This window comes from Acomys minous (assembly GCF_964271855.1).
Source record: "Acomys minous genome assembly, chromosome: 13".
Taxonomy (NCBI): Eukaryota; Metazoa; Chordata; class Mammalia; order Rodentia; family Muridae; genus Acomys; species Acomys minous.
In genome coordinates, this window is record NC_140495.1 from 102,195,169 (window position 1) to 102,219,280 (window position 24,112).

The following is a 24,112-nucleotide window of genomic DNA, read 5'->3' on the forward strand; positions in this document are numbered from 1 at the left end:
GACTTCACATTGCCGGACAGGCTTAATGTTTCTTGAATGATTATGATCATTACAAATTCAATATGGGAACCGCACTTCTTTTGAACAATCTTGTGAGCAAGCAGCACCTGTGATTTAAGTATGCCTGGGCAAGAGAATCTCTCTCCCTGGTCCCTAAGATACCTACCTACCTGGTCTTTGTAGCCTCTTCTGTGAGCTATTTAAAACAAGGCAATCTGGTGGAGCAGTTGTGGCACATTTAATACCAGCACTCTAGGAGGCAGAGACAGACAGATCTCTGAGTTCGAGGCTAGCCTAGTCTACAGACTGAGTTCCAAGACAGCCAAGGCTACACAGAGAAACTGGGGGGGGGGGGGGGGGGGGGAGGGACCACACCCAACAAGGATTTGTCCAGTTACACACAATTCTAAGTGTGCGTACTAACGGAGAGGGAAGCAAATGGACAGAGAGACTCAACCATCACTCTTGTTCAGTTAACTATTTATTAGGTAATACACATGAGCCAAGTCCTATGGCACAGGATCTAGTAGCTCGACAGATCGGAGCCAGGGACACGCAGAAGACAGCAGCCAGGGTTAGAAGGCTTAGAGCAAGAATTTGGGCCATCGGGACATATCCAGAAATGTCCACCCCTGCAAGAACCATCATGAACCAGTCCTGCGTCCCACCCGTGGCAGGCAGCATCACCCCAAAGGGAAGAGAAAGACCCAGAGGACAAAGCCTTTCACTAGTCAATGCCCAAATGTGACATGTACTCAACCCAGGGGTCATAGATCCTGCCTGCCAAACCCGAGGAAGGGAAGCAATGGGGTCCAGGAGCCCAGAGGGGTTACATGGTGCCATATGTTCACACACACACACACACACACACACACACACACACACACACGGCAAAGAAGAACACGGGGACAATGGGAGGGCAGGAGAGGAGCCAGAAAGCTATGGCTTTGAAAGCGGGCCAAGGTTCAATGGTTTGTAAGGTTTCGCAAGAAGAGGAATGTAGCCAGGTAAGTATTTCCCAAGTGTTTTCCTGCAGCTGTCTGGAGAAGTAGGATAAGAGCTTATGTAACAGCACAAGCAGGGCTTATGTAACAGCACAAGCAGGGTGGGGACACAGAAGGAGCAGCGGTGATGCCTAGAGGAAAGTGTGGACCAGAGCCTCCGATGTCCTAGTGACAGTCACAGAGACAGACAGCCTCGTCCCTTCGCTCGCACAACCCAGCGTATCTCTTGATGGTTTTGCAGCTCCGGCTAGTTCCTCAATGCAACAAACACTGAACCGAGAGCTTCAGCTTCTCCTTCAAGGTCGCGTCCATCAGAGGCGGCATATCTTTAGCCTTCAGAACAACCGCATGGGCCTCCTGGAAGAGGCTCTCCCCTACCGCAGCTTCCACACGCTGACGCCACGCGGCCAGTTTGGGCCGGCTCTCGAAGATTTTGCAGCCAGCACTGACAGGCTGTGGGGACAAGGAGCCAGGAGGAGGGGCTAAGTGGGGGGTGGGAGGGGGAGGGGGTGGGATGGGGGGGCTGCATCAGTATTCACCCCTGCGTTGTCCCTCCTCTACCATGTGGAAGGTGCCTCTCAATGACCCCATAGAAAGCATTTACGATGCTAAGAATAAGTAACTGTTAAAAGCTCGGTCATAAAACAGGCACCTTTTTTTTTTTTTTTTTGTCATCCCTCCCAATGCTTAGGAAATACTGGGGAAGAAGTGACAAGAATATAGACGCCTAAAGGAAAGAAAAGGGAGTCAGGTGCATCACCGACTTCCAGGCATGGAGTGGCATAGTATTTGCCTATTGTTGAGCCCATTCGCGTCCTGTCATGGAGCGGGAAGGGCACTTGCGGTCTCACCCCTCTCTGAGGATAATGGCTGTTGGGAGAGGGATGTCAGTGGCCACTTGGTAAGGTGCCCACGCTCCTGTAAACAAATCCTCACCTATCCTACAGTGAGCAACCCTAACGGACTTCTCTGGAAAACACACACACACACACACACACACACACACACACACACACACGGTAGCAGACTGGAAGCTAGTGGGAAAGCGACCGATCAAAGGAGGGGGACAAGAGACGGGAGAAGGGTGAGTATGATCAAAATACATTATGCACATAAATGAAAGTGTCACGATGAACCCCATTATGAGCAATTAATATATGCTAATAAGACCTTGTAAAATTCACTTTATATAGGAAGACTAAGGCTCTAAGGGAGAAGTGACTCACCCAGGGCCCTACAGGCAGAATATGCATTCTTTTTGTTTTTTAATATTTTATTTAATTTTAATTTATGTGCATTGGTGTGAGGGTGTCAGATCTTGGAGTTACAGGCAGTTGTGAGCTGCCATGTAGATGCTGGGAATTGAACCAGGGTCCTTTGAAAGAGCAGACAGTGCTCCTAACCAGTGAGCCATCTCTCCAGCCCCAGAATGTGCATCCTAAACAATAAAATTATCCTCCCCAGGCCCTCCAGCATTCAGCAGACCACCCCACTCCCCAGCACTCACGTGCATCAGCTCTGTGATGGCCATCAAGTCAGCCACAGAGATATGGGACCCTGTAAGGAAGGCCTGGTCCCGCAGGAATTTGTCCTCCAGCATCTGCAGGCACCCATCCAGCTCAGCCAAAGTGGATGCCAACATCTCGGGAGGTACCGGCTGTCCCAGGAACACGGGGAACATCATCTGGTAGGACCAGCAGAGAGAAAAGATTTGGCTCTGCTCCAACATTCATCTTTCCTTTTGTCCCACTCTTATCCATCCGTCTCAGCTCTTAAGATCTTTCCTTGCCCTTTTCCTCCTGTAGAAAGCCATTCCCGTGGCTCTCCATTGCCCTTAAGACCAAGACCTCAACACAAAACCCTCCCCAGTGTAGTGGCTACCATCCTATCCCCGCCCTGGATCCCCTTTCGCTGTATGTGGGACTTCTCAAGAGAAAGATAGTAGCTGATGCACTGTTGAAGGAATTACTGAGCTAAAGCCAGTACCCAGGAGAGATACCAGTATGAAAAGCTGACATTCTGTGCTGGAATTCTAAGATCCCCCAAGTTGAAAAGTTGAAACAGAATTTGTTGTTGTTGTTGTTTTGTTTTGTTTTTTGAGACAAGGGTTCTCTGTGTAGCCTTGGCTGTCCCGGACTCACTATGTAGACCAGGCTGGCCTCGAACTCACAGAGATGTGCCTACCTCTGCCTCCCAAGTGCTGGGATTAAAGCTGTGCTCCACCCAGCTGGCTGAAACAACTTTTAATTAAAATTGTATTTATTTATCTATTTATTTAATTATTCGTGTGAACAAGTACACACATGCTCTCATGCATGTACGTCCTCTCTCACCACAGCATCCTTGTGGAGGTCAGAAGACAACTTGCAGAATCGGTTCTCTCCGTCCACTATATGGACCACAGGAATTGAACTTAGATTATCAGGCTTGCTGACAAGTGCCTTTACACAGGCTGAGGCTTATCATTGACCCAAGAAGTTTTCTTTTGAACGGGGAGCACCATCTCTGATGCACCCTGGGAGGTAACCCTGCCTTTGTCCCCACAGCTCACCTTCTGCCACATGGCCCTGGTGCAACAACTCCGCAGGGTTGTGTGCTGCCAAGACAGATATTCATCTACACGAGCTCGGGCCTGTAGCTCCTGAGGGTACCAGTGGTCAGGGGCCTTGTATTTCCTACTCAAATACAGCAAGATGGCCACACTGGAAAGATGCAGAGAGAAGGAGAATATACCCTGGTCATTCTTTTTTCCTTTTTCTTTTCTTTCTTTCTTTCTTTCTTTCTTTCTTTTTTTTTTTTTTGTGCTTGTTTTTTGTTTTTCAAGACAGGGTTTCTCTGTGTAGCCTTGGCTGGCCTGGACTCCCTTTGTAGGCCAGGCTGGCCTTGAACTCAACAGAGATGCTCCTGCCTCTATCTCCTGAGTGCTGGGATTAAAGGTGTGCGCCACCACGGCCTGGCTACCCTGGTCACGCCTTAGTCCAGGATCAGGCTGCCTTGTACCTGGATTTCCACATGGATTTCTTACCCAGCCTGGGAACCCTTTCAAACACGGGAAATGGGAGCTCTCCTCTGCTTAGACTCTCTTCCCGAGGCTCTTCCTGCCTACAGGAAAAGGCAAAGCCTTTCCCTATCCCCACGACTCATCCCACTTCCTTCACACCAGCAGTGCTGGCCTCAGCTCTTCAGACTGTCTGCGGACCTGGTCCATCAGTGCTGGGAGTTCCCACTCGCTTTCCTCCTTCCACAGCAGGCTTCCGTCGTACCTCTTGCTTGAAACCACATCTCCAACCTGTCTCTTCTCCACTACACTTTCCACCTGCCATGTTACCATCACTCCACCCCCCACCACCACCACCTCCAAAATATGAGTCCCATGAGGACCCAGATTCTGTTCTGCTCAGGCTCCAAGGAGAGACGGTGACCTGGTGCCGATGGGTGCTCAGCAGATGACAGCTAAGCTTCATGGGTGATCCTTTGGCTTCAAGAGGAGTGGCTCAGCCCACCCCAGGATCTGTGGTAGATGTGGTACTTGCAGGGCCCAGTGTAGCCGCTCACTCTTTGGCACTGCCCCTTCCTCCTGAGGGCTGGGCTAGCAGGGGCGGGGCCTGGAAGCCGACTGGGCTCCTCCATCCCCCAGCCTCAGTTTCCTCATCCGTAAAAGGGCACACCGTATCTTCAAAAGCCCCATCACAACCCCAGGTACTTGTTTGGGTTTCCGCCAACCACCTACCCTGGGGGGGCGGACACAGAAGCTGCAATCCAAGTTGTTGGCAGCAGACCCACACAGGTGGCCTGCTCCACACACAGCTTGGTCGTGAGCCAGGAGCCCGTTACCTCTCTGCCAAGACGAAGTCTCCATCCTTCAGAGCTGGCACCTTCCTCAGAGGATTCACCTGGGCAAAGTCATCAGTGTAGTGCTGGCCTGCAGAGAGACCAGAGAAGGCAGGAGCTAGGATTCGGAAGCTCCTTAAGGGCTCCCTGCCTCCTTCTCTATACTTAGGTACCAGTTCTCCACAAGAAGCCTCAGTGAAGAGGAAGTCTGGAGAGCTGAGGCCACCAGGCTGGCCAGTGGATCGCAGACAATTCGTCTTACACAAGCCCATCTGCCTTCACCGCTGCGAAGCCTGGGTCAAACAGAGTCTGTGAACGGGGTGGTTCCCTGCATCGATGGCTCACAGGCATCCTAATGCAGACACCCAGTCTCATTCCTGGGACCTGATTCTTGTTTCTATCCCAGGGAAGAACTCGGTGGGTTCTGGCCAGACTAGGGGACCCGGGGACACCCCCACCCGGGACACCCCCACCCACCCACCCAGAGTTCCAGCCATCTTTATTCTCCATTCTCAGCTCAACACGCCTCTGGCCAGGAACAGGCGTCCCATTTGGCCACTTGGTCTCCAGCGGCTCAACACAGCCTCCTTTTCTGTGCGAAGCCTCAGCTAGGCTTCCGGGACCCAACTCATTGCCTCTTTCCCAAACCCCGTGCCTAAGCCAGATCTGACGGCGCCCAGTCAGCGTTTAGTGGAGTCAGAGGGCGTGTGGTGAAGCCAGGTTCCGGATCCTGTGTGGACCTCTCTTTCCTTCCACTGAATGGACCCCAGCCCTTTGTCCATTGTCCATCCACTAACTGCCTATGTGCAGCCCCTTTCCTGCGGCCTAGGTTGGAAGAACCAAAGACAGCCAAGGGGGAGGGGACTCTGCTGAATAGGAAGTTCTAGATTCTCTGTTTGCCTCCTGTGCCTGTGTCCAGTTGTAGCTCTAAGGCCGCTGAAATTGGCATCAGTGGCTGGTTTTACTGTTTTTTTTTGTTTGTTTGTTTGTTTGTTTGTTTGTTTTTTCCTTCAGGCTAACCAGAGCAACAACATTCCAGCTCAAGTGAGCGTGCTGGCCTCTCCCACTGTCCTTTCATAGAGCTCTCTAGATGGCTGAAAACTTCCACAGAGTAAACTTCTAGAAGGGGAGGTAGGTTGTGAAGTGAGCTGGGCAAGCCTGTAATTCCAGCTACTTGGGAAACTCAGTCAGGACCACCAGCTCTGTGCTTGACTGTGATAAGAGGCAGCGCAACACCTGGGCAGCACAGCAACACTGTCTCAAGAGGCAGGCGGATTGCCGTGAGTTCAAGGCCAGCCTGGTCTACAAAGCAAGTCTAGGACAGCCAAGACTAGGCAGAGAAACCCTGTCTCAAAACAAAAACAAAAACAAAAACAAACAAAAATGACAAGTAGAGGGGTTGGAGAGATGGCTCAGAGGTTAAGAGCACTGACTGCTCTTCCAGAGGACCTGAGTTCAATTCCCAGCAACCACATGGTGGCTCACAACCGTCTATAATGTGATCTGATCTGATGCCCTCTTCTGTCCTGCAGTTGTATGTGTAAGCAGAGCACTGTATACATAATAAATAAATAAATCTTTTTAAAAAAATGACAAGTAGAAAGATGGTTTGGGAGTCTAGCTCAGCGGTGGCATACATGACAGAGATATTGGTTCGGTCCCCAGTATAAAACACACACACACACACACACACACACACACACACACACACACACACGGGGGAGGGGTGGAGGGAAGAGGGAGAGGGAATGGGAGGGAGGGGGAGGGGGGAGAGAGAGAGAGAGAGAGAGAGAGAGAGAGAGAGAGAGAGAGAGAGAGAGAGAGAGAGAGAGAGGAGAGAGAGAGCTTTACATCTAGTGTTCAGAAGGATGTTATTCACTAGGCAAAGGTTCTTTAAAATTCAGAGCTGAAAACTGATACAACCGCTTCCTCACAGGAGAAGCTGGCATTTCCTCTCCTGTTTGCACACCTGACCTGATCCCTGCGGCGGCGGGGGGGGGGGGGGGGGGGGGGGGCCGGTCGTCATATACAAGGCTGCAGACTTCCTAGCCCGCCAACTGGGCCCACCTTTAAGCAACTCTATGGTACGCAGCTGGAAGGGAATGCGGTTCATCTTGGCGAAGATGTAGACCGCACGACAGGGCTGGGACATCAGGTCCAGGTAGAGCTCCAGGGCCATGACGGAGGCTGAGGAAGTAGCCGCTGGCACACTGCAGAAACTGGCCGACGAGGAACTGCCTCGGAGGACGGAGATAGGAGCAGCTGCAACGGCAAGCAGGAACGGCTGGGTCCCTGACTCACAGTGCTTCCAAGCCTAGATCAGTGCCCGATCACAATCTTTCCTCCCATTGGATGCTCATGAGAACTTTGAGCCAATCAGCGACAGGTCAACCTGCTTCGTGTACCTCTGTGCTTCAGCTAACTGAGGAGCAGAGCACACTAATTTTTAAAAAAAGGGTATTCCCATTGGTGAATTTAGAGGCAGAAAGCTGTGCTGTTCCCCCCCCCCCCCCCCCCCCCCCAGTGAAGAGGGCTGTGAGGAGTGGCTTCAGAGAGTCTTGTACAGAAAAGGAAAGTGCTGCTGCATCCCCAACTAGTTCCTTGGGCCCAGGAACTGATCAGGATAATATTTGGCCAAGTGTGCAAAGGCTAAGCCCACACCCCGTGAGGGGATGACCTGGCCATCCCATTCTTATTTATTTCACCTCAGCTAATCCTCTTCTAGAAGGCGCGGGAGGGAAGATTGCCGCCATGCCTGGGATTGGGTAAAATTTATTTACCCAGTACAAAAAGCCTTCAGTGGCAGTCAGGGACACCTAAGACCCTATATGGCATCATTTCCCAAGAGGGCTGCCCGTCTCCTTCAATTCCCCAAATGACAAACTCAAAAAAACAAAACAAATGCCTTGGCAGGACAATAGGTCGTTGGGAAACTTGAGAATAGCTTTGTCTTCCTGGTCCCTGATGTTTCTCTTTAAGACCTAGCCCCACCCCCCACCCCCGTTTAGTGGCCTTTTGCCAAAGTGAGAGCTGACCTTTCTAGATTGAGAGGGTGTGAGGCCCCTTCTCCATTTCTCCACCCCCCCCCCCCCCCCCCGCTTTGGTGCTTAACAGTTGTCCACAAGTCATCTTTGCCTACCCTCTACCCCCAACCCTCAACTCCAGCAACATCCGGGCTCTCAGCTCCCACCCCAGCTGCCTTCTGGTCCACCCCACCCCCACCTCAAACAGCTAAATATTATCCCGGAACACAATCTGAGCCCTTCATTCCCCTGATTACAGCTTGTACCCAAGACTTTGAGCGTGACCTTGGACCAGGAGAGCTGCTATGGGTATTTACTCCTCTTGACCAATTCTGTAGGTCAGGAAGGGTTAATGACGCCACACCGGAGAGGCTGGCCCAGCCACAAGGTGGATTTCCATGCCTGCTGCAGAGGCCTCTGCCCATCCCATTCTCCAAGAGCCAGACGTCTGAAAGGTGTTTGTGATTTAGCTTGCTCCGTTTTTGTTGCTGTTTGGTTTTGTTGCTGGATACATTCTCGCACCGTAACCCAGACCGGCATGGATCTCCTTATGTAGCCCAGGCTGGCCTGGAATTCTCACATGCATGAGCTACCATGCCTAGCAACCAGACGGGAAATGATCCCCAAAGCCAGAATAGAGGAAGAAGGTTAAATAAACAACACCGAGAAGCTAAGGCTCAAATCAAGCCTAGTTTATTACCCAAACTCAAAATGAAAGGCTATGGTCATGCAGGGTTATCCGGGGACAAAAGGTGAAGATGGAGCCATTTTGCGGTGAGGCGAGGCTAGGATGCGTACCTAGTGTAAGGCAAATGCTTTGTGAGCTGCCATGGCTGGTGCAGGCGGGAAGCTTCTGAACTCACTGGATCATGGCCAGCACTCTGGGCATCAGCTTCTGCTTTAGGATGGGGTCGACACGTGGAGAGTCCTTCACCTTCAGGATGACCTCATGGGCCTCCCGGAAGAGGTCCTTCCCCACTGCTGCCTCCACTCGCTGGTACCACGCAGCCAGCCTGGGATGCCCTTCAAAGACTGGGCAGCCACCACCTACAGGCTAGGTCAAGAAGGGAATAGAACGGGGGTGGGGGTGAGTGCATTTGTGGCTAATTTTGGTTGCTAACTAAACACATCGAAAGAAGAGAACTTTCCTGAAGAACTGCCAACAACAGATTGGCTGATAGGGATGTCTGCATAGCATTCTTTTTTTCTGAGTGTTCGCTGATGTGAGAGGTCCGAGTCCACTGTGGGTGGCGCTGCCCCTAGGAAGGTGGGCTTGGACTATGTAAGAAAGACAGCTGAATGTGAGCCTGGGAGCAATCCAGGAGAAGCAGGGTTCTTCCACTGATGTCTCTGCTTCAGTTCCTGTCTCCAAGTTCCTGCCTTGAGCTCTACCCTGGCGTCCCCTGATGATGGAGTATAGATACCTATAAACTGAAATGAATTATTTCCACCCACCACCCCCGCAAGTGGTTTTCATCACGATATTTATCACAGCAACAGAAAAGCAAACCAGAATGAAAACTAGTGCCCGAAGCGGAGGGTTGCTGTAACGGCCCTGACCATTGCTGTCTTGGGAGGGAGGGCTGGGAAAGCGTTTGGAACTTTGGGCCTGAAAAGTCATTGGATCAACAGAGATTAGTGAGTTGTTCCATGCTTGCTTGAAAGACGCGCACATGTTGAAAGGAATGCGGATGATGGAGACCTGGCTTGTAAAGCTCCAAAGGGAAGTTTTCGAGCTCCTCAGAGACTCGGCCAGGGCCACTAGTGTGATATCACACTGACAGTGTGTGGAGGTGAGGCATTCTATGCCTCACTGGGACAATGGATGCCGGTTACCTAGGACTGGAAACTCAGCTGTAGTTTATAAGACCAGCATCACTAGGAAATTATATCTGGGAAGTACTTTCCTCAGGGGTCCATACATAGACGCTGTGGTCTAGTAGTGGAGTAGGTGAGGCTGTCCACTCAATCTGGCAGCAGAATTTGGCAAAGAATGTGTAATAATAATAATGTGCAAGGCCAGGCGTGGTGGCGCACGCCTTTAATCCCAACACTTGGAAGGCAGAGGCAGGTGGATCGCTGTGAGTTCAAGGCCAGCCTGGTCTACAAAGTGAGTCCAGGACAGTCAAGGCTACACAGAGAAACCCTGTCTTGAAACAAAAAAAACAAAACAATAATAATGTGCAATAACAATAGTGGTACTGGCTTTGAAGTCATGAAGTAGGTCACTGAGAGCAACTGAGACTCGGCACTGTATGACTCCAGAAAAGGCCACTGGTTAAGGTGCAGGCTCAAGTTTTAGTAGAAACAGAATGCTGGAGAGGCCATGGCTATGGGGCAACTTCCAAGAACAGTGAGTGGCAACCCAGTAGATCGCGAGTGAGTCATGGATGCCAGACACTGAACATTTTATGCTGTAGAACTTTGGTTGTTCTTTGACCTGATTGGACACATGGCCTGGTCCTTCGTCTGTGAAACAAGAAATTATGTAACCTATGTTTTTGGAATTTACAGAATCCCACAGTTAAGAGACTTCAGATTTTAAAAGAGAGCTTGTACTTTTAAATCATTGGGGCTTTTAATTTTTATTTATTTATTTTTTAAAAATATTTCATTTAATTTTAACTTATGTGCATTGGTGTGAGGGTGTCAGATCTTGGCGTTACAGACAGTTGTGATCTGCCATGTGGGAGCTGGGAATTGAACCCGGGTCCTTTGGAAGAGCAGGCAGTGCTCTTAACCACGGAGCCATCGCTCCAGCCCCCATTGGAGCTTTTTAAAGGGCTCAGAGACATTTAAAATTGTACCGTGCTTTGCAATACTAACATGAAATCTTGGAGACAAAGAAGTGAAAGATTGTGGTTTAACAGTGATGTGCTTGTGTGTCTGGCTGACAAGGAGGAGAGCACCGTGTTGGTTAGTTTTTTTTTCCAACTTCACACAAGCTTAAATACACCTAGGAAGAGAAAATTGCCTCTGAGGAACAGTCCCTATCAGATTGGCCTGTGGACATGTCTGTGGGGGGTGTTTTCTTAACTGCTGATTAAAGTAGGAGGGCCAGTGCACAGGGCACGGTGCCATCTTGGGGTGCTGGGCCTGTGTTGTATAAGTAAGATGGTTCAGCAAACCACGGGACACAAGCCAGTAAACAACATTCCTCCGCGATTTCTGCTTTCAAGCTCCTGCCTTGAGAAACTGCTCTGGCTTCCTTCCATGATGGAATGTAACTTGTAGGCCAAACGAACCCTTTCCAATGCAAGTTGTGTTTGGGTTAGTGTCCTATCACAGCAGCAGAAAAGCCAACGAGAACAACCAATGAAGGCAAGGAGGGCCATAAATCTGGACCGCGTCTCCATATACACACATAGATACACAACTAGTGAGGACAGCAAAAATGTGCCTTCTGGAGCTAGCCAGAACTCCCTGTATATTATGGGCCCATGCTTCTTAGGGCACTCACGTGCATCAGCTCTGTGATGGCTACCAAGTCAGCCAGGGAGATGTGGGACCCAACAAGGAAGGCCTTGTCCTGGAGGAAGTGGTCCTCCAGCACCCGCAGGTTAGCATCCAACTCTGCCAGCGTGGCTGTCAGCATCTCCGAAGGCAATTGCTCACCAAGGAAAACGGGGAACATCACCTGGTAGGTAGACAGACAAAATAAGAAATGGGAGCCCAGCTGAGCCTTTGGGGGTGGGAAGTCACATCTCCCAACTTTTTAGTTTCCACGCCTCTTCCTTTGTGGCCTGCCCAGACCTACGGGGAAATTCCCAAGTAGCATTTTTGTTTACAAATTAAATAGTCCTGCTGGGGGCTGGAGAGGTGGCTCAGTGGTTAAGAGCACTGCCTGTTCTTCCGAAGGACCCGGGTTCAATTCCCAGCACCCACACGGCAACTCACAACTGTCTGTAACTCCAAGATCTGACACCCTCACACCAATGTATATAGATTAAAGTTAAATAAAATATTTTTTAAAAATAGTCCTGCTTTCACCATCTCTGCATGGCCAGGCCTCAGAAAGAATGATTTTGTTTGTTTGTTTGTTTTTTGTTTTTATTAATGACTTAAATGGGGACCTAAAAAATCAATAGATCTAATTTGTTTGAGGAAAGAAGTTAGGTTGGAAACCATGTGTCCCCCCATTGCTGAGAATAAAGCGATTACTTTGTCTCGCAACTATCATATACTTTAACAGCATGAGTAATGCAGGCCAGTCACTCAGACAGCCTTTTCTTACAACCAAGGGACAAGGTAAACAAAAGATCATACGGAAGCACAAGAGTCCCTTAACGAAAGCAATCCTAGCAGAAGAGCAATGCTGAAGGAATCAACAGTACCTGGTCTCAAACTAACCTACAAAGCTACAGTAACAAAAGCAGCATGGTACCGGCACAAAGGCAGTCTTTTCTCCAATGTAATAAAATAGAGGACCCAGAAATAAACTTACACAGCTAAAGCCTCTGAATTCTTAATGAAAGGGCTAAAAAAAATAAATAGAAGAAAAAGACACCTCAACAAACAGCACTGAGAAGAGTAGATACCCATGTGTAAAAGAATGAAACTAGATCCGTACCTTTTACCCTTCCAAAAACAAATTCAAGCTGGGCGTGGTAGCGCACACCTGTGGTCCAGCACTCAGGAGGCAGAGGCTGGTGGATCTCTGTGAGTTCAAGGCCAGCCTGGTCTACAAAGCTAGTCGCAGGATAGCCAGGGCTACCCAGGGAAACCCTGCCTCGAAAAACCAACTTAAAAAAAAAAAGACATATAAAACAAAACAAAACCAAATTCAAAATGGATCAGAGACATTAATCTAAGACACTGGAACTGAAAGAGGAGAAGAAGGAATCATAGGTGAAACACTTGAAGATACGGGCACAGACAAGGACTTGCTAAAGGCTCTAGCAGCGTAAGAATAATCTAGAACATGACGAGTGGGATCACAGGAAGGCACAAGCTTCTGTGAGGCAAAGAAGATGGTCACTAGAGAAGAGAGACCATCCTTGTCAGCTATGCACCAGGCAGAGAGCTAACATCTAGATTCTAAAATCATGTAAAGAACTGCAGCAGCCGGGCGTGGTGGCGCACGCCTTTAATCCCAGCACTCGGGAGGCAGAGGCAGGCAGATCGCTGTGAGTTCGAGGCCAGCCTGGTCTACAAAGCGAGTCCAGGACAGCCAAGGCTACACAGAGAGACCCTGTCTCGAAAAACAAAAACAAAACAAACAAAAAAAAAGAACTGCAGCAATTAAACACAGAAAAACCAAATCAATAAACTGGCAAATGAACCGAGTGTTCAGTCCTCCAAAGAAATGCTACAAATGGACAATACACACTTGAGAAGCAGATCCCGTAGATGATTCCATATCTGTGCACATGCAGGCAGCACTCAGAGAGAGAGAGACAGAGAGAGAGAGAGATACAGAGAGAGATACAGAGAAAGAGAGAGAGAGAAACAGAGAGAGAGAGAGAGACAGAGAGACAGACAGAGAGAGGGGGACAGAGAGACAGAGAGAGACAGGGAGAGAGACAGGGAGAAAAGCACATGAACTTGGGAGAAAAAGTTGGGGGTGGACAGAGGAGGAACTGGAGAGGAAGAAATGAGCATGGAGTTGCTCAAAACACATCTCATGCATGTATAAAATTCTCAATAAAAAAGGGGGGGGGAAGCCGGGTGTGGTGGCACACGCCTTTAATCCCAGCACTCGGGAGGCAGAGGTGGGCAGATCGCTGTGAGTTCGAGGCCAGCCTGGTCTACAAAGTGAGTCCAGGACAGCCAAGGCTACACAGAGAAACCCTGTCTCGAAAAAAAGGGAGGGGGGGAGAGGAGCTGGAGAGATAGCTCAGCGGTTAAGAGCACTGTCTGCTCTTCCAGAGGTCCTGAGTTCAATTCCCAGCAACCAGATGGTGGCTCACAACCATCTGTAATGAGATCTGGTGCCCTCTTCTAGAGGGTGGGCACACATACAGGCAGAACATTGTATACATAATAAATAAATAAATCTTTAAAAAAAAAAAAAAGAGGAAAAGAGAAAACCCAAACTGTTCAACAGCCTTAGCCATCAGGGAAATAAAAGGAAGGCTGCCTCGAGATGCCGTCTCACCCATCAGATGGCTATCATCAAGAAAAAAAAAAAAAGCCAAGCGTGGTGGCTCACACCTTTAATACTAGCACTCGGGAGGCAAAAGCAGGTGGATCTCTGTGAGTTCGAGGCCAGCCTCGTTTACAAAGAGAGTCCAGGACAGCTAAGGCTACACAGAGAGACCCTGTCTCAAAAAACAAAAACAAACAAAAAGACAGGGTCTGGGGAGACTGTTCAGCTGGCAAGCTCTAGAACCTCACTTTAGATCCTCACCATCAACATAAGAAAAGGATGAGTAAGCTGTAGGTTCAGTGACAGACCCTGTCTCAGAAAGGAGGCTTTGTTTTTATTTGGAGACAGAGCCTGGTATAGCCCAAGCCATGTATATAGCTGAGCTTGACCCCTGAACAGTATTCCCAGCTTAGAGACCGTACTGCTGGCATAGGGTTTTTTTGCTAGCCTCCATGGTGTCTAATGTCAAACAATTCCAAATTTTAATGGTAGAGTATTGTTGATGCTGGTCCCAGGTGCTGCAGTAGAGAGGGAAGCTCAGCACCAAGATGGTAAGCTTTCACTGTCCAAAGGAGCAGAGGGGTTCAGCTTGTGTTTGCCTCAGTCTCTACCCTCCACCCCAAAAGCTTGGTCAGGTGTGCACCACCACACCCAGCTCCAAACCAGAGTTCTCTTTTACCACCAGAAAAAATAACTTTTCTTTTTAGCTTCTGATGCCCAGTTTTTGGCATCTTTAGTAATTGTCCTAAGACTCTGTCTCCTCTCCTCTCTTTCTCAGAGAGGGCCATACTAAAGCCCAGGCTATATCCAATTTACAATTTTTCTGACTCCACCTCCCAAGTGCTGGGATTATAGGCATACACCATCAGTGAGCTTAGCTAAAAAATCATCTTTTGAATGTATCTCCAACTGGGCCATGGGTCTGTAAGGAGAGTATTCCCAGCTTAGAGACAGTACTGCTGGCATAGGGGTTTTTTGCTAGCCTCCATGGTGCCTAATTTCAAACAATTCCAAATTTTAATGGTAGAGTATTGATGATGCTGGTCCTAGGTGCTACAGTAGAGAGGGAAGCTCAGCACCAAGATGGTAAAGCTTTCACTGTCCAAAGGAGCAGAGAGGTTCAGCCTTCTTGGAAAGACTGACCCCGAGCTGGCTCACTGCAGTTACTTTAGTCAAACATTACACAAGGTTAACTGGGGCTGGGAAAGGTTCCAACTACTGAAGTTATCTTGCCCCTGCCGCCCGTGAGTACAGACAATCCACACAAATCAAAAGTAAGAATTTTTGCCAGGCGTATCTTAGGGACCAAGATCTGTGCAGCTGCAAGCTCTCACGTAGCACCAAGGGCTGACTTTCCAGAGAGACAACATTTCTTCAGGGTTCAAACAGTCTCAGAACTTAGCCTCTACGAATTGACCCGAACATAGAAAAGGCTTTGCTGAAGCATTTCATGCAACGCCAGACACAAAAGCTTGACTATACGTGTCACGACAGTTGAGAGCTGGACCAGCCCATCCAGGCCTTTCTCAAGGGCCCTGATGAAGAGACAAAAGGAAACTTGTTTTGTGTTCTTGCCAAGGAGCAGACCTGGCAAGGTCAGTTTGGGGCTGTGGATAAGAACTGAAAGGAGTTAAAGATTCAGTTTCTGGGAACTTGGCTTTTTTCCATAAATAGACTGGAGTTATCAGTCCCAAGGCCGCCCTGTGCTCAGTCTGTCATGCTATTGAGACAGCCTGTGTTCCCTTTGTGCAACACCGCTTAGTTAGCCTCCTGCTGACGTCATCCCATGGCGTGATAGTTTCTGCTTCTTCCATTCTGTTTCTCCCCTGGAAATAATATATAAGATGTCCTTTTGGTGGGGGGCACAGTTGAGACAGGGTTCCTCTGTGTAGCCTTGACTGTCCTGGACTTGCTTTGTAGGCCATGCTGACCTCGAACTCACAGAGATCCACCTGCCTCTGCCTCCCTGCGTGCTGGGATTACAGGTGTGAGCCACCGTACCCAGCTAATGCTGTCCTTAATAAGCTTGTTTTACATCAAACATAGTTTATGTGGGACCTGGTGATCCCAGTTTTCCTTTCTATCTTCTTTGCCTTCTCATCTCCTGGCTATCTCCCACTGAGAGCCCTGCCACTGGAGAACAACTGGTCCAGGTCTCTTAACAGCAAGTCACTAAATAGCCAAAGCCACAGGCAGCTAAACGGCATCCGTCATCCATCTGAGTCTTCCTGGGCCTGGGATAGAGCACTCTAATAAAGCAACCTAAGGGAGCAGGGCTCGCAGTAGTACCAGGGTAAAGCTGTCACGGTGGGAAAGCCATGGCAGCAGGAGCCTGAGGGAGCCAGCCACACTGCGTCCACGCCAAGAGTGATGAATGTGTTCGGCAAACATCCTCTCTCCTGACCCTTACCTTTTTTTTTTTTTGAGATGTTATTTATCTTTTATGTGCGTGGGTGTTTTGTTGCATGTATGTCTGTGCACCATGCATGTGTAATGCCCACACAGGCTACAAGAAGAAGTCAGACTCTTTGGAACTGCAGCTGTCATGTGGGCGCTGGGAATCTAACTTGGGGCCTCTGGAAGAGCAGCCAGTGCATCGATTCAGGCTCCTCTGTCTGTCTATCTGTCTGTCTGTCTGTCTGTCTGTCTCTCTCTCTTTCCTTCCTTCCTTCTTTTTGTTTTTATTGTTTTTGTTTTTGTTTTTGAATACAACCCCAGGCCAGGAAACAGTGCTGCCCACAATGGGAAATCTTTTCAACTCAATGAGCCTAATCAAGATAATCCATCCCAGATGTTTCCAGATGTTCCCCTCTCTGGTGACTGTAGATCCCATCAGGTTGACAACTGAAATCAACCATCGTAACATCCCGGGTTGCAAACAACGCCAAATGTGCGTCTACTTCCTGTGTAGAGCTCAGAAGTCTCCCCTTTAGCCCGTGAGGCTGAGAGGGAAGCCAGGACTGCCTCTCAGGCTTGGATGACTAAAGCAAAGAGATTGCTTTAAAGCCTGAAAACAACAACAACAACAAAAAACACAAAAAAACAAAAAAACAAAACCGCAGGGGCCATAGGGTGACTGGTATGACAGCAATCAACGCTGGCTTCCTGTCACTCCTGCTGGGAATCAAAAGTGACCACTTACGAGAGATGATAATGTAGATGTTAGGCACCCACAATCCCAGGACCTGGAAGCAAGTGGTTTCCTGGGCTCTTGCTTTTCTGCTCTTGATTATGGGTCACATTTTTTTTGGGTAGCCTGGGCTACATAGAGTTCAGAGTAAAAACTCGTCTCTAGAAGCTAAGCCCTGAGGATACTATAGCTCATGGTGAGAACACGAATAAGGAAAGTGACGTATGAAAAGGGGGGAGGGGAGAGGAAGAGGGAAGAGGAGACGATGAAGAAGAAGAAGAAAGAGGAGGAGGAGGAGGAGGAAGAAATTGTCCGGGGCACAGACTGACCTCAAGCTCACACCCATCCTCCTGCCTCAGTGCCAGGCTTCTGCCACTATACCAGCTCATGAAGCCTCCGTCTTCACAGCCTCTGCAAACTCCAATTTGTTTGACTTTGAACATCGGCAACTCCATGTTTCACAGCATGTTTTTCAAAGTAAGCCAGTTAGTGTACAAAGCTCAATACACTCACGTTGCCGTGTAATTGTCACTACCCTCCACCCCCATCTTGGGTCCATTACACACTAACTCCCCATTCTTAGCAGGGAGACCTAACTTTCCTCCCCAGGCTCCTGTTAGAACTCTCACTAAGGTATCTGTTGAGGATGCTCTCCGAAAGGGCTTCAGATTTTGTGGGTAAACACATGGAATTTCTAAAAATGAAAGATGCATGTCTCAAAAAAAAAAAGGATTATTAAATGAGTATAGCAATAACCTAGACACAATCAAAGAACCAGTGAAGTCACAGCTAAGACCGTGGAGAACACTAAAGCTGAAAAGGAGAACTTGACGCTGTCTGAGCCGTTGTAAGGACGTCTTCCTCCTCACTCCTTTTCAACCCTGACAATCGCCAGTCCACTTTCTATGCTTAGATCCCAAAGACCTGCTGGAGTGAGTTGGTGGCTGAATCCTACCTCCAAGATAGAAATGTTCTTTGGCTTTTTAAAAAAGATTCCTCTGTGGCTGGAGCGTTGGCCCAGAGGTTAAGCGCACAGAGGTCCTGAGTTCAGTTCCCAGCAACCACATGATGGCTCGCAACCATCTATAAAGAGATCTGGTGCCCTCTTCTGGTGTATAGGCATACATGCAGGCAGACTACAGTATACATAAATAAATAAATCTTTTTTAAAAATTGAAAAATATTCCTCTGTATTATTTTTAGCCGTACTGGCATGCAATATATGGCATAGAATAATAACCTATGAAGGACGTGAGGCAGAAGGGAAATTGAACCATAATCAAGACCAGAAAAAACAACCAGTAGAAATAGACCCACAGAGGGCCTGGGTGCTGAAGTGAGCTGAAAATACACACACACACACACACACAGACACACGGTGCTGAGACTTGAACCTGGGACACTGTGCTTGTTACATAAGTGCTCTGCCACTATGGTATGTCAACCAGCCAAGCTGATGAGGACATTTAAGTGATGGTAATAAGACCCAGAAGATGACCCTGACGGTGAAAGCTCTAGCTGGACAAGCCTGACAGACCTGACCACCTCCCTTCAACCCCTAGAACCCATATAAGAAGCCAGGTGTGATGTAATCCCAGCAGCTTTCCTACAGTGAGATGAGGGGCGTAGGGGGCAGAAACAGGAGAGTGTCCTGAGATATATGGTCAGAGGTCAGATAGCCCCAGAGTCCACAGGACAGCGGCAGAAACAAAAGTTATTCGGCCTCTCCAAGATGGAAGGTGAAACCTGATTTCCCAAAGCTGTCCTCTGGTTTTCATTCGCACAAGATGCCCTGGATCTACACACAATTAATAAATTAAGTAACAGTCACAAACATATTAAAATATTTTGAATAGAAGATGGCCAAAGTACATGAATAGATGGTAAACTTCGGCTGAGAAATGCACCTCTACAAAAACAAACAAATAGTATTTCTACAAATAAAGGCTACATGTGTCAAATAAACACTGTTTTGAACAACAATCTGTGCCCATTAGGATTAGTTAAATTAAAGGCAACACTGAAAAATACCAAAATAACTTGCTGTGGCTTGAGTCTCTTTGGGGTGACATCTTCACCTCCTCCCCTCCCCCACATTTCCAGTCTCACCTTATGCCACAGGGCCCGGAGGCAGCTTCTTCGAAGCTTTGTATGCTGCCACGCCAGGTACTCATCCACACGAGCACGGGCCTGCAGATCTTGGGGGTACCAGTGGTCAGGAACCTTGTATTTGTGTGTCAGGTAGAGCAGGATGGCCACACTGTAAGCAGGTAGTCAAGACCCCTGGGTTAACACAATGCCTAGAACCTTCTAAACCCTTCTCTTTTCCCTTTTTAAAAAATACTTATTTATTTATGTCTGCATATATGCCTGAGACGGCATCAGATCGCATTATAGACAGTTGTTAGCAGTCATATGGTTTGCTGGGACTGAACTCAGGACCTCTCTCTGGAAGGGCAGCCAGTCCTCTCAACCAGCTGAGCCATCTCCGCAGCCACTACCTTTTCTGATCTTTCTGACAATTTGTCAGTCTGAGCCTCTTTTTCAGGACATGGGAAGTAGGCTTAGAAAAGGGAAGAGGCTTGCCGGCAGGAGCACACAGCTCTCAGTGTCAGGCTTGGGTCTTCTCTTTCTGAGGTCAATACCCAGGGCTATCCTACCACCAGACACTGAGTACAAGGCCAACTGCTGAGTGCTCCAGTATAGGGCCAGACAGCTTCCTGGGGGAGGGGCATCCGAGCTGGGCTTCGAGGAAGCTTGGCTTTGTTTTTTTGTTTTTAGTTTTTCAGTCTACACCCACGCTCATCCTTTGGCACTCAGATAACCTGGTGGTTCCAAAGGGGCTTTCTCACGTACGTCTCTTTGTTCTTTGAGACAGTAAAACGCACTGGCTAACCAAGTTCAACTTTGGTGCTATCCATCCTTTGGTCTGTCTTGAGTTCCCTGTCTGGGGTGAACAGACATGTGTATAGTGTCTTCCAGGAAAAGTTTTGTCAGACAACATAAAATCACAGCACCCAGCCGGGCGTGGTGGTGCACGCCTTTAATCCCAGCACTCGGGAGGCAGAGGCAGGCAGATCACGAGTTCAAGGCCAGCCTGGTCTACAAAGCGAGTCTAGGACAGCCAAGTCTACACAGAGAAACCCTGTCTCGAAAAAAAAAATCACAGCATCCAAGAGGAAGAGGCAAGCAGGCAGGCAGGCAGGCAGGCTGGGAGGGAGGCAGGCAAGCAGGTAGGCAGGCAGAAAGCAGGCAGCAGGCAGCAGGCAGGCAGGAAGCAGGCAGGCAGGCAGGCAGAAGCTTACCAGACTAAGCTGCCTAGTAAGGCCTTGTCTAAAGCAGACAGAGGCCTACACCCACAGCCCAGTTTTCTGTGTAGGACAAACTCTTTGTGCTGTAGCTAAGTGTCTAAGCCATAGCTGAGGAAGGTTGCAGGCTCTTAAGCTCCACAGACTTCCCCAGGGTGAGGATGACATGCAGAGGGGACATGCGGAGATTGCAAGCTGCCCCTGGCTGGTACCTGTTAAGGTGCAACTCTGCAAACTAGAGGGACTCAGGATAACAGGAGCAACAGGAAGGAAGATTGGATTACTCCCATCATGAGACATCATAGATGAGCTTGAGAGCGCATACTCTAAACAACCCCCTTGCTATGGGACAGGTGACTCATGTGACAAAAGAGGCAGACCTGAGAAAAAAGGGTTGGCTTCTCTGAGGAGGTGAAGATCCCTGAGCATCTCCATGCCGTCTCATCTGCTGGGGGCGGAGGGGGGAGCGGGGTCCACTATTAGAAGCTCTGGTGCAACACCTCTCTTCCTGATCTTACCCTGGCACAGCTGCCATTTCAAAGCGTTCCTGCACTCAGCAAACACACGGCCTCTGTTCCCATGTGCCACACGTACCCTGCCTCATGTGGTTCCCTCCTTGTTCTCCGGAAGCTCACACCCTGAGCGAGCCCGGTACTCAAGGAGGTCGACTCATAGATTTTTCACTTTAAAAAGAGCCTCCTCCCGTTCATCAGGGTGCAGTTCCAAACTCCCGAATCTGGACTGAAACGCTAGCCAGCTAGAAGCTTCCTCCTGGTGAACAACGTTGCGTTCTGGTTTACTAGACTTTGGTGGTGCTCCGTCCTCATTGGTTGCGTGACCCCCAGACCCAACAGAGGGACATTTCACCATCTTGAGGCCAGTGGGGGGTTAGAGGCGGTGGCCATGGTGAGAGAAGCTGCCCACCTTCCCTGCCCCAGGGTTATCTTAATCAACAACCACAGCCTGGCCGGGCAGTGGTGTTGCATTCCTTTAATTGCAGCACTTGGGAGGCAGAGGCAGGAGGATCGCTGTGAGTTCGAGGCCAGTCTAGTCTACAAAGCAAGTCCAGGACAGCCAAGACTACACAGAGAAACTCTGTCTTAAAGAAACAAAAAAACAAAAACACCAACCACAGCCTGGTATAGAAATCTAGTAGATGTATTATTTTCAAAAAAAAACAAAAAACAAAAAACAACTCAATAAACTTGGATAGGCAGGGTCCTGGGTTCCAGCCCCAACTCAGTGGGATATGGGGCAGAGTAGCCCTCTGCCTCTAGGGCAGAGCTTCTCAATTTGTTGGTCCCAACCGCTTTGGAGTTAGAATTACCCTTTGACAGGGGTCGACTAAAACCTCTGGAAATAGCAGACTTTTACATTACAATTCATTACAGTAGCAAAGTTACAGCTATGAAGTAGCAACAAAAATAATTTTACAGCCGGGCGTGGTGGCGCACGCCTTTAATCCCAGCACTTGGGAGGCAGAGGCAGGCGGATCGCTGTGAGTTCGAGGCCAGCCTGGTCTGCAGAGCGAGTCCAGGACAGCCAAGGCTACACAGAGAAACCCTGTCTCAAAAAACCAAAAAAAAAAAAAAAAATTTACGGTTAGGGGTCCCCACAAGATGAGGAGCTGTATTCAAAGGTTGCAGTGTTAGGGAGGCTGAGAAGCATCGATTCCGAGTTTAGGTTCCTAGTTCGTTTATGTGTGTGTGTGTGTGTCTATATGAGTGTATGTGGGCACAGAGCTAGAGCCCAGATCCTTGGCAAGAGCAGCAAGCACTCTGAACCCCTGAGCCATGCCACCCCTCCCCCCAAAGCACCAGCTTCCTAGCTTATAACATAGAACAGGCTGGTTTCCAGTAGCGCTTGGCAAAAGCCCCGCGGCCCGGTTACCTCTCAGTCAAGGTGAAGCCATTATCCTTCATGGCTGGTACCATCCTCATGGGGTTCACCTGGGCAAACGCAGCGCTGAGGTGCTCACCTGCAGATAGGCCAGCATCAGGGCGATGGGAGTAAAGCACTGGGCCTGGGCCAAGGTCCCAGGATGAACACTAAATTCATGGTTCTTCTTGGGACCTGGCTACTCCCTACGTGGGGGGAGCGCAAGCGGGGTTGCTTGTGAGGGGAGAGGGGGCTGCCCAGTGCCCTTGATACAAAATAGACTTTACTTTCTTTGACGAGTCCTCGTGGAACTGGCAGCCCTCAAAAGTGCCCCAGTGTCCCCCGCAAGCCTGGTCTCTGCCTGAACTGGCCTGGGTTGGTTTTCTTCCTGCAGTCCGGAAAAGTTTCTAAGAAGGTCTTCCTGTCCCAGAATGCTCTGTTCTGGATCAGATGGAGTGGGTCTCGTTTTCCCTTTTCCTGGTGGACACCTGTCTCCCTCGGAACCCTAATTTTTGACAGCCAACTTCAACATCCCCCTCAGTCAGTCCCCCACCCCACCCCCACCACCTGCCTACGCCATATTCTGCAGAGGCAGGACCTGTAGGGGTTAAGTGCACTGTCCCCAGAAGTGACAGTGAAGAGGTGATGTTTCAGACAGAGACAGTGAGGCCAGATGGGAGTGACACCTTCCTTAGGCCTCCAACCCTGTTTTGCCAGGGCGCCAGGTTCCTTCAGCAGCCATGAGGGAGGAGCCTCTGAATTTCTGGCATCTGTGCCCCACTTCGCAGCCTCCCACCCCAACACAAACAAAAGAGCCAGAGAACACAGAAGGAAACTGAAACAGGAAGGTAGGAAAAGGAAAGGCTAACGGGACTCTGACAGACCAAGGTGGCGGAGAGAGCCTGTTGAAAAGACAGGGACCTGCAATGGGGCACGTGACACTGCCAATCTCAATACTGGAGGGAAAAGAGAGGGGTACATTGTCCACATTTGCTCTCCTAGCTCTTTCCCTGCCCCGACTCTCCTCGAGGTCCCTGTAGTTAGGCCCAAACTGTTCCCCCCCCCCCGCCCCGCCCATTTCTATTGCCAGGTCTGCACGCAATTCGGTTTCAGCAGGTCCTGTGTGTCTATTTCCCGGGACAGCAGAGTTTGTGGGAGTGTCCTGAACCATGGATCTCCCTAGCGGCTCTTTTCTCAGTTGGTCACTAAACCAGAAAAGGACTAGGAAGGGGCCAGCCCCGAGAGGGGTTCCCTAAGCTCGCCTTGCCTCCCGGATCTCTCGGCCCTGCCCACCCTTGCGCAAGTCCACCGTATGCATCTGGAACGGGATGCCGTTCTTCTTGGCGAAGATATAAATGGCGCGACAGGGCTGCGACAGCAGATCCAGGTAGAGCTCAGGGACCATGGCAGAGGCCGCGGGAACTAGTTCTGTAACTGGTCACACTCTGAACCGACCTAGACTGACTAGGTGTCTGGGATCGCTGCTAAGACTCGCTTGACCACGCCTCCGCTGGGCGGATCCCGTAGCCTAGCTCTTCTTTCTGTGGGGGCCGCGGACCTGAGTCCAAGCAACTGGCACAGAACGGAGCCAGATGAGTTGGCTGGCCTCCCCTGAGAGGGTAGAAGAGGCACAAAGCGGCCTGGCTCCTAGTCCTCTTGTGGTTGCTTTATTTGACAGCAAAATGTCTTCAAAGGTATACCCGTCCTACCTAGTGTGTTAGAATTAGCAATCGTCCCCATTTCCCAGATGGGAAAATTAAGGTATTCCTTGATAGACATAGAAAGTCTACCTCCAGCAGGTTCCTCCTAGGCCTACAAGCCAAAGGTACGGATTCTAGCAAGCAGCAAAG

General features: G+C 49.5%; 1 protein-coding gene across 1 annotated transcript; it reads right to left on the reverse strand.

Moving 5' to 3' along the window:
- Positions 1–465: 465 nt before the first annotated feature.
- Positions 466–23,743, reverse strand: LOC311581827 (uncharacterized protein). Its single transcript, XM_084754347.1, has 11 exons — positions 23,556–23,743; positions 22,275–22,362; positions 19,186–19,336; positions 11,319–11,495; positions 8,722–8,912; positions 7,871–7,874; positions 6,903–7,149; positions 4,839–4,926; positions 3,556–3,706; positions 2,512–2,688; positions 466–1,457 (listed from the first exon to the last, which is right to left on the reverse strand). Exons 1-11 carry the CDS (start codon positions 23,665–23,667, stop codon positions 1,260–1,262), a joined length of 1,584 nt encoding a protein of 527 aa, XP_084610473.1. The 5' UTR covers positions 23,668–23,743; the 3' UTR covers positions 466–1,259.
- Between the last annotated feature and the right edge of the window lie 369 nt (positions 23,744–24,112).

Bases quoted from the DNA above. Each gene is read 5' to 3' on its own strand.
- LOC311581827 (XM_084754347.1), bottom strand. From the start codon at position 23,667: ATGGTCCCTGAGCTCTACCTGGATCTGCTGTCGCAGCCCTGTCGCGCC. The intron at 19,337-22,274 runs GTAACCGGGCCG...ACCTGCTTACAG, and splicing joins GGCTTCACCTTGACTGAGAG to TGTGGCCATCCTGCTCTACC. The intron at 1,458-2,511 runs GTGAGTGCTGGG...TTGTCCCCACAG, and splicing joins CCATCACAGAGCTGATGCAC to CCTGTCAGTGCTGGCTGCAA.